The 10,407-nt window shown below is 51.3% G+C and overlaps 1 protein-coding gene across 2 annotated transcripts; it reads right to left on the minus strand.

The window, feature by feature from the left end:
- Window positions 1–120: 120 nt before the first annotated feature.
- On the minus strand, window positions 121–9,143 carry LOC108387168 (glutathione S-transferase theta-3-like). 2 transcript variants are annotated; one of them, XM_017645369.3, is made up of 5 exons: window positions 4,473–6,527; window positions 3,997–4,084; window positions 2,130–2,280; window positions 715–891; window positions 121–386 (listed from the first exon to the last, which is right to left on the minus strand). In XM_017645369.3, exons 1-5 carry the CDS (start codon window positions 4,582–4,584, stop codon window positions 192–194), a joined length of 723 nt encoding a protein of 240 aa, XP_017500858.1. In that variant the 5' UTR covers window positions 4,585–6,527; the 3' UTR covers window positions 121–191. The 2 variants fall into 2 exon arrangements, with proteins under 2 accessions (XP_017500858.1, XP_036849110.1); XM_036993215.2 differs by lacking the exons at window positions 715–891; window positions 2,130–2,280 and adding an exon at window positions 1,433–1,440 and having other exon boundaries at window positions 121–378; window positions 4,473–9,143.
- Window positions 9,144–10,407: the final 1,264 nt, after the last annotated feature.

The raw sequence follows: 10,407 nt of genomic DNA on the forward strand, positions 1-10,407 counted from the left end.
GAGTAGAAGGGGAAGGGGTAAAATAAGCAGACAGATGAGAGAAGGCTAATGAAGGGCTAATGCATGGAGGAAACTGTGGGCCAGGGCCTGCGCAGGGTGTCTTGCTCACAGCCAAGGACAGGCAGCTCCATCTCTTTATTCTGACAACAGAGTCTCCACTGTCAGTGGCTCTGCAGGCCCCACACTGCAACTCACTGCAACAAAACCTGTACCAAGGGCTTCAGCTTCTCCTTCACAGCACTGTCTGCTGGAGGCAGGTCCTTGGCCTTCATGACAGCTGCATGGGCCTCCTGAAAGAGGTCCTCTCCCACTGCGGCCTCCACACGCTGGCACCATGCAGCCAGTTTGGGTCTGCTTTTGAAGACTTGGCAGCCAGCACTGACAGGCTATGGAGAGAGAGTGCCAGGTAGAGGGACTAGGCACAATCAAGCACAAGGCAGTGTGACCTGGCTTAGGGATGCCCTGGGTAGATTTTCCCTCCTCTGCCACATGTGACAGGCTGAAGGTTCTCTCCCAGGAGATACTGGGAAGCTCCTCACTATCACTGCAGGGTGGGGTTCTGAAGCCCCATTTTACAGATCAGAACACTGAGGCGCAGAGAGGTAAGTGATTTTCCCAGAGTCCCACAGCTAGAAAGGGCAATGTGAGCTGGAACACTGGCTCCCTCCAGGACACCTCATTGCCCGGTGGGCCACCCTCCTCCATGACACTCACATGCATCAGCTCTGTGATGGCCACCAAGTCAGCCACTGAGATGTGGGACCCAGCAAGGAAGTCCTGGTCCTTCAGAAATTTGTCCTCAAGCAGCTGCAGACACCTGTCCAGCTCAGCCAAAGTAGATGCCAGGGTCTTGGGGGGCACCCGTTCACCCAGGAACACAGGGAACATCAGCTGGTGGGTAGGCAAACAGACCAGAGGGCTTGGGGTCTGCCCAAAGCCCAGGCTAGTTCCTGCTGTCATCAAATCTATCCCCAATCCTTTGGATTTCTCAATACCACACCCCTTTCCACTCACTGCCACAGCCAGCCCAGGCCTCATCTACTCCAACACAAACTGCTTCTGTCTCTCCCTGAGTCCTCACAGCTGGCAGTCAGCGGGATCCTTCTGCAATCCCCGTCTGCCCATATCTTCTCCCTGCATATAGCATTCTGTGGCTCCCCACTGCCCTCACAAAGGCCCTCACGAGTGCAGCAGCAACCTCTCCCCACTCCCCACCTCCTCTCCATTCTGCCCTCAAATGCACTGGGCTCCATCCCTGCCTCACCACCAAGCTTGAGGAGGCCCCTCCCCCAGCCCCATGAGGCTCAAGGAAGACACTTTAAGGTTATGGAAACCTACTTTCTGTCAAATGGCCCTTCAGAACAGTGGCAACCCTCCTGCACTAAAGTATGAGCATGCCCATCTCACATTTCCTCACGCCCATGGCACCCACCCCATGTGCTGTTTTAAGTTTTCTACAAATAAAAACTCAAGAGTACACCTGCATATTCAGTAGGTAAAAATGGTGTGTACATGCTCTTTTAACATGCATTTACTTGATTTTTACTGAGGTTAAATGTGTTTCCATCTATTTATTGACCATATCTTTCTGTCCTTCAACTAAATCTGCCGGTTTCCTTTGCCCAGTTTTTTGCTTGTTTTAAGTTTAATCCTTTTTCCTCACACAGAATTTCATTGTCTGTGTAAAGTCTAAGAGGCTTTTCTTTAAATCTTCCACTGTTCTTAGGGTTAGAAATCCTTGCATATCCAGAAATCAGACTAACATTCATCAAAATATCTCCTATCTTTTTCCTGTTTTTGTCACTAAATACCTCTTTACCTAGAAAGTATGTGTGTAGCAAAGTGAATATTGGATTTTTTTTCTCCCGCGAAAGGCAGTATTTTCAGGCAGCCAGGAGTGTGCAAAGAGCATAGGATTAATTTGAGCAGCTGAGGAGTCAAGGCCCATTGGAGGAGTCACAGCCTGGCTCTGCCTTGGCATTCCCACTGGGAAACAAGCTGGCTGGACAATAAGTCTCTGGCAATATAGAATTTGGTATTCTTAGGCCTTAGATCTTCACTAAATTCTTGAAGCAGAAAGCACTGTCCCTCGAGCAGCCTGGGAGTGGTCCCATCTCCCCGTGGCTCACCTTCTGCCACATGGCTCGGGTACAGCAACTCCGCAGGGTCGTGTGCTGCCAAGCCAGGTACTCATCCACACGGGCACGGGCCTGGAGGTCCTGTGGGTACCAGTGGTCAGGGGCCTCATACTTGCGACTCAGGTAGAGCAGGATGGCCACACTGGGGGACATGATGGGGACAAGGGTCACATACCTGCCACTTTTCAGCCATTCCACAGGAGCTGGCCCTGGTGGGGGCAGGGCAGGCACCCCACTGCTCACATTTCCCCAACTCCTATGGGTGGAGCATTTCACTATCTCCATGGTGCAAGGTAGGAAGGTGAGGCTCAGAAAGGTCAAGTGACTGCCCAGGATCACACAGCTTTACACTGAGTCATCCTGTCATCTGAACTAAGGGTACCAAATGAAAAACAAAATTTGGGATTTCAAAAGTGGGGAAGGGTGCTCAGGGAGGGCTTCCGTGAGGAACGGGCACCCAGCATGGGTGTCGAAGGACAGGGGCAACTCGGCTACTACTCCCCAACACATCCAAAGCATGGACGTGCCAAGAGCACGGTGGCCAGCTACCTGCTCACACACTCCTGGAGCTAGGACAAGACCCCCCAGGTGAGAGGAGGCACTGCTTCCTGCCCTGTCCCACCCCCTCTGCACCTGACCAGAGCCTCTAGCCCCCTCCCCTAGAAAGCCCTCCCTGACTCCTGTTCAGCCTGAACCCCCGAGTAATGCCTCCGTGGCATGTGAATCTGGCTCTACCATGGAGGTACTCTGCAGTCTCAGTAAAGGGTACCGCTGTTCAGCCACCAACCTGGAGGCTGGCCTGGGCTCTCATCTCTCCCAACTACCTCCAACCCCTCAACAAACCCTTTGGCTTAACCTCCAAGAACAGTCAGAACTGACCACTGCCTCTGCCTGCACCAGTACCCTCTTGGTCTGGGGCCCAGCACCTCTCTCCTGGATTAGCTTCCTCACCCTAGCTAGAGGGAGCCCTTAAAACATAAGTCGGATCACTGCTTACAATCCCCCAATGGTCCCATCTCACCTACAGCAAAAGGCAGTCTTCCCCAGTCCCACAGGCTACCCTCCAACCTCACCCCCTGCTCTCTCTGTGCCCACCCCAGCCATGCTGGCTCCTCGCTCTTCTGCCCGTGCCTCAAGCCTCGCTGTTCCCTCCGGCCGGAACCCTCCTCTCCACACACACTGCACCTTATTCCTGCAGGTCTCTGCCCAGATGCCTCCCCTTAAAGGGGGCCTCCACTGAACAACCTACTCAAAATCACCCCCACCCCGCCCCACTCACCCTATTCATTTCCTCCTTGGCATTCGTGCCTACCTGATATGTTACAGGTTTACCCAGATTATTGTCAGTGCCGCCCTTCTGGAATGAGAGCTCCACGAGGGCAAGGGCTTCGACGGCTCCTGGCCCTGGTGGAGGCTCAGCAAGCAGCCACTGGAGCTCTCTGGATGTTCCCCTGACTCCCACAGGACTGGTACTTGCCCTCAGCATTTGCAGAAGTGGCAGCTCTAAAGTGCACAGGGAAGCTGCTGCTCGGTGCTTAGCCCTCGTGGCTCTCCTTCCATCCGAGGGCTGGGTTGGCAGAGAGGGGGCCTGCGGGTAGGCTAGGCCCTATGACCTTGGGCAGGTCCCTCTCCTCTCCTGGCCTAAGTTTCTTCACTGTATCATGCAGGGGGGAGTGGGGATGTCAGGACATCATCAGCTCCTCCCAGCCCTGGGCACCTCTGCCCAACTCAGCCCACCCTCCACCCTGGGGCTGGCACAAATGCTCAGGGCACCAAGACTGCAATCCAGGTCACCAAAGCAGACACACAGACAGCTGACTGGCCCCCCAAGGGTGGTAGCAGCCCAGGGAACAGTTACCTCTCAGCCAAGGTGAAGTCCCCGTCCTTCAAGGCTGGCACCTTCCTCAGGGGGTTCACCTGGGCAAAGGCATCGCTGTGGTGCTGGCCTGTGGGAGACCAGTGAGGCGGGTGGGCAGACATGGCAGACACTCCAGCCTCTTCCGTGGGCCCTAGGCTTGCCCCCTGCAATCCACTTTCCTGTGCCTGCTGGGTGACCGGCCACACCTGCTCCCAGCCCTCAGTCCAACCTGGCTCTCGCCAGGAGCTCCTGCCACATTCAGCCACCCAGCCTCCAGCAGCTCAGCTCTTCTTTCTTTCTTTACACCAACCCTCAAGGCCCCTCCCCACTGGAGGACCCCAGGTCTGGCTCACTTCTGAGTACCTCCCTACCCAGGCCAGTGCTGGAGGACACACCAAGCCGTGTGTGGGGGTCAGAGGGCTGCACACAGGGGGTCCAGACCCCTGGCGCGCCTGCGAGGGGCGGGGAGGGCCCACCTTTGAGCAGCTCCACCGTGCGCAGCTCGAAAGGGATGCCGTTCTTCTTGGCGAAGATGTAGACGGCGCGGCAGGGCTGGGACAGCAGGTCCAGGTACAGCTCCAGGCTCATGGCGGTGAGACCCGGTGAACAGGACCGCGACGAGGATTGCGGGTAGGAACCGCCAAGACGCGGAGCCCAAAGCGGCGCGCGCACAGCCAAGGACCCGTGCCCGGCCCCGCCCCTCCCGCGCCCATTGGATGGCTCTGAGAACCTTGGGCCAATCAGCGCCCGCTTTCCTTTCCACGGTTCAGGCTGCAGGTGTCAAGGTGCGAAAGGCACTGGGGGACTGGAACTCTGACCTGGGGGTGGTTCGCTGCCAGGCCGTAACTCTTTCTGGGACCTCAGTGTCTACCTTTGTCAATGGGGCAGGAGGGGTGGTAATGGGAAACGAGACGCCAAGGGCGCTTGCGGCACAGATGTTCGAAAGGGCTGAGCGGTCTACAGTGGCCCAAACCACCTCCCCGTATCCAGGGAAGGGGCTGAGAGAGGAGAGGCTTTGGAGTCCCCGGGGTGCGGCGGCCGCCCTCTGTGCCCAGAGCCCAGAGCCCAGTCCAGGAAGGAATGAGCTGCCCCTCCCAAATCGCTGGGGTCGTTTTCATTCCACTCCAGCTAATCCTCCTGCAAAAGGCAAAAGCACTGTAGGGCCATTCAGCGTTTGCAGTGGGTGGTCCTGGAACTTCCTCACTTCCTTTGCAGGGCCCGTTTCCTGCAACTGCAACCCTGGTGTTAGGCAGAAAGACAGGATTTGAGCGGGTGGAGGGAGAATAAGGCCAGTGGAGCCCATTAAAAGGGACTCAAAGAGTTAACCACATAAAACCAGAGAGCCAGAAAGGGCTCACAGAGTTAATAAGTTAATTTTATTAACTAATGAGTTGAAGTTTCAAAGGCCAGAAGTGCCTTGGAATGTCCGGATATTCCCAAGATAAAGAAAAGTAACAGAGTGCAGCCCATGTCTTCATTGTACCAAGTAGACCATGCCACTGTAAAGGCCCAGCTTATGCTTGAACTTAAGCTGTATGCTGTTCTTCTTCTAGCCCCTTTATCAAGTAACTTTGTAACCAGGGCAATAGACAGACATCTGAGGTGTAAACAAACCTATGTGGATAAAGAATGCCGAAATCCAGACCAACACGGTCACCTAAATAACCCTATTTTTAAGACAGAACTTCAAAGAATTTATAAATCACCTCTATACATCATGCTTTAGGCTGACCCTTACCAAAAAGGCCCTATAAACCCCAGACCCTAAACCCTTAATTGGGCCTCCTCTTTGAGGCTGCCCTCACTCCCCTTTCTTCGAGTGTGTCACTCTCTCTGTTCTACCCCAGATAAGTAGGAAGGGGCCGCTGAGAGCTCTGATTTGGTCTTACAAGTTCCTGCAGCCTGGGTGACCCCGACAGGACTGCAGCTGTACTATCACACTCTTTAGTAGCCTGCCTAAAATATCTCCTTTCTTTGCCTTGGGAAGTTCTCAGAATATAACCTCACTCCATCCAGTGCTCTGTGGCTCCCCCAAATCCTGGGGTGGTGGGGGCTTAGTTCCCACACTGTGCAGATTCAAGCAGGCACTGGACTCGGGAGTTGGGAAGGGGGTTGCCCCATGCTGAGCAGGAGTTCAATGAGCTTCCCTTTCCTGCCTTTGTCTGCCTTGACTCTGGCCCTCTCCTCCTCTGGAATGTAGTCAAATAAAACTTTCATTCTGCTTTGCTACTGTGTCTCTGCCTTTCAATTCTTCGTTGCAGCAGGGACAAGAACCAAGGAGAATAAACCCAACCCACAACACTGGGGCTCCTGAGGTCTGTGGCTAGGACACCCCCCATTCCCTCATCCAGTAAGAAGACCCTGCCCCCGAATTTGAGATTCAGAGAAAGTCCCTTGGCAAGAGGATCTGTTATTAGAAAACTTAATAGTTTGGCCTCCCTGGTCCTCCACGCTCCTTGTTTAAGGAAGACCTAACTTCCCTCCCCCAAGGAGAGAACCTTCCTGACCAGATGCAGCCGCCCTCTCTAGGCAGAGAGAAGCCATGCTCTCCACCCACTTCAGTGACCCACCCTCCCCAAAAAATCACCTTTGGTAGCATTACTGCAATATCCAATCTCCCTGGTCAGCAGCCAGATTATTATTCTAAAATGCAATCTTAGCACACCATCCCTGTTCGTGGTGAGCAGATCCTGGGAATGGCACTTAAGACTCTGCAGGACTGAGTCCTGACCAGAGAGCAGTTGTTCGGATTTTCCCCTCATGACCAATTCCTTAGAATATAACAGAAAAAGCTCGGCATCTCTGCCTCCATGATTGTATTTGTCTTCTTTGCTGCCTCAGCCTTTGGGCCAAAAGGCAAAAAAAAAGGAAAAGGGCTTCAGCTCAGTCCTGCAGCCCTGCACACAGGCTTGTTGATTATCAAAGGCAATTTTGCTTACAGTTTGAGATTTCTACAATTAGCTCCTCACCCAAAGGTTGCCCCCTCCAGGAGATAGGGAAATATGTATGCAAATAATGATTACTTTGTCAAAGAGCTGTAGGAATGTCGGGACCAGACCTAGGTGGGAGAGAGTCAGCTAACCAAGGACAGGGAGCTTCTCAGCTCTCCTTGGACCCTCACTGGTGCCCATATGTCTGCAGCCTTCAGTCACTCCCTAACCTGTGCCCCCTGCTGCTCCCCATTTCCCTAGCATAAAAGAAGCTCACAGTCAACCCTGAGTTAAGATGGTGCTTTAGAACAGGAGTCCTCCATCTTCCTGGTCTGTTTGCTTTCCAAATAAAGCCTCTTTCCTTGCCCCAACACCTTGTCTCTCTACTTACTGGCATGAGTAGTTAAAAATGAATAAATTAGGCCCATCCATGGCAATATGGAAAAAATGCAAGTTACAGAATGGCACAAGAGATTTCTATAAAATTTTAAACACTCAAAGCAAAACTGTATTTTGCTTATAACTATACACAAATGTAAGAATGTGTAAGTTCATGAGCTGGAAGGACTCCTACCAGATCCCAGACCAGGGCGCCCACCCAGGAACGAGTGAGGGCAGCCATGAGATCTTTTGGCCTTTGTCCCCTAATGTTTCTTTTTTATAGGAGACAGAACAAGAAAGCCCATGACCCATAATTAGCTGTATACTTTAACAAATGAGGAGTTCCACTTCTGCTGGAGATATCAAAGTCACAAAAACCATTACTCCCAGTATAGCCCAGAGAAGATAGGTAATGATTCTACAGCATCTTACTATACTGATGGACAGTGACTGTGATGGGACAGGCAGCGGGGGGGACTGGGTAATGTGGGTGAATGTTATAACCACAATGTTGCTCATGTGAAACCTTCATAAGATTATATATCAATGATACCTTAATTTAAAAAAAAAACCACTGCTCTCACCATAACAGTAACACTGAAAAGAAAGTAATCTTGTTTTTCTTTGAAGCCAACAAAGAATTATAGGACTTTTTAAAAAGAAAAATAAAGAAAGAAAAAAGCCTAAACCCGTGCAGTCCTACCCACAAGCGGTTATGAAGTTCTTGAAATGTGACTGAGATATGCTGTCCACGGAAAATACACACCAGATTCTGGGGACTTAGTACAAAAAAAGAAAGCAAAATATTTTAGTAATAATTTTTCTGTTGATTACATGTTAATAAGTTTTTTTAGTTTTAATTATGGCAAAAAATATATAACAAAATTAACCATCATAACCATTTTTACATGCACAGTTCCATGGCATTAAGTATTTTCACACTGTTGTGCAACCGTCACCATCACTGTTTTCATGTTGCAAAACTAAAACTTTGTCCTCGTTAAACAACTGCCCATTCTCCCCTTCCTGACAACCATTCAATTTTCTGTCTCTATGAATTTGACTACACTGAGGAATTCATATGCGTGGAATCATACAATATTTGTCCTTTTGTGACTGGCTTATTCCACTTAGCATAATGTTTTCAAGTTTCATCCATTTTGTGGCATACTGCGGAATTATATTCCTTTTTTCTGACTGACTAATATTCCGTGGTATATACCACAGTATATGAGAATATACACCATTCATCATCCCAATGGATATTGGGGGTTGCTTCCATCTTTTAGCTATTGTAAATAATGCTGCTATGAACATGAACAAACATTTCTTTGAGACCCTGCTTTCAATCACTTGGGGTATATACCCAGAAGTGGAATTGCTGGATCATTTCATTATTGTTTTTTTAATTTTTGGAGGAACTATCATACTGTTTTCCATAGCAGCTGCACCATTTTGTATTCCCATCAATGATGTACAACAGTTCCGATTTCTCCATATTTCACCAACACTGGTTATTGTTTTTACACATATGATAGCCAACCTAATTAGATGTGAAGTGGCATCCCATTGTAGTTTTACTTTACACTTCCCTTATTGTTAGGCTGGAGAAAGGAAAAACAAGGACATGCACACAGAACAGAGAGATGCCATAGGGGGAGAACAGACCAGACCCCAAAGTCCGTGCCGTATATGGAAAGGGGACAGGTCTCCCTGAATTCCATCCTGATGTGCCAACTAAGACCCGGATGTCAGCCTCCTCCCTCATGGAAAGAAAAATGTTTCTAGTTGACTATAATGTCACCTTTAGCCAATCATACCTCTCCACGCCCCCTAGGATAGCTTGCCCACTCCTCCCCCTCCTAACCCCTTATAAGCACCCCACCTCCCTAACTGGGTGTGACTTCTCTGGCCTCTGACAAGGCCACAGAACCTCACCCGGGGGTATTTAAATAAATTACCTGGCCCTTTGTTGCCCCTCTTTGCCTGCTTATTTCGGCTAGAATTTATCTTACATATGGTGCCGAAACCCGGGAGGAGTGTGAGCGCGGGGCCCCGACCGGCCACCGGCGGCCCCGCCCCCTCCTTCCCCGACCCAGGACCTCAGCCTGCTCTCCGCTGCGTAGATTATTTTCCGGTGAGTCCCTCAGTTTCCCCCAGTCTGCTTCCCTTCCTAACTCCGTTTCACCTGCTCCGTCCTAAATCGTAGCTACGACCAGGTCTGGGCATTCAGCCCATCTATTGCAAGTATGTGGGATACTCGCCCCTGGCCCTGCGGTGGGGGAGACGTCCCTCACCCAGGCTCCCAGGCCGTCTCCCCTGACTTGGTGCACTTGGGACGCTGGGCGCTTCTCTCAGCGGGATTTTTTTTTTTTTTTTTAGGAAGTGAACGCAGACATGGGAAACCAGCCCATGAACGCACAGGCTCAGACCCGCTGCGGTGTCTCATTTCTGATCTGGCTGCTCTATGTTTGTCCCCGGAAGTCCACTAACGGAAGTTAGTCTTCCTTAGCTCTGAGGCCGGCCTCAGTATCCCTTGACAACCCATCTCGCTGGCCCCCTGAGGGAACTTTTGATTTTAGCCTCCTCACCGACTTAACTAATTATTGCCACCTGTGCGGAAAGTAGAATGAAATCCCATACGTGCAGGCTTTTTGGACTTTGCATTCCCGCCCAGACCTTTATGTTAAGTGTTCTATAGCGCAGGTTCTCCTGGCCTGATCTCCAGTTAAGGATTGTCAGCCTCTTACTCTGCCCAGTCCTTCCTTTTCAGATTCGCCAGAACCTCAGTCGCCCGCCTCCCTCAGCTCGCAATCCCCTCCCCCTCTCTCCACCACCATCTCTAAGTCCCTTGTCTTCGCACGTGTCGCCTCCATCTTGAAGTCCTGCATTCCCAGCCACGCCGCCTTCCCGCTCTCCTCTTCCGGGGGCTGCGCCACCCCCTCCCCCTCTCCCTCCGCCTTCACCGCCCTCTTCCCCCACCGGAACACGCCCCTCCCGCCCTCTGGTTCCAGAAGCCACGGACAAGAAGCTAAGAAGAAAGAAGGCAATTGACTATTAGAAACTCAAATCTTTATGTCAGTTTGTCTGTGTATATGTT

The sequence above is a fragment of the Manis javanica genome, chromosome 15 (assembly GCF_040802235.1).
Source record: "Manis javanica isolate MJ-LG chromosome 15, MJ_LKY, whole genome shotgun sequence".
Taxonomy (NCBI): Eukaryota; Metazoa; Chordata; class Mammalia; order Pholidota; family Manidae; genus Manis; species Manis javanica.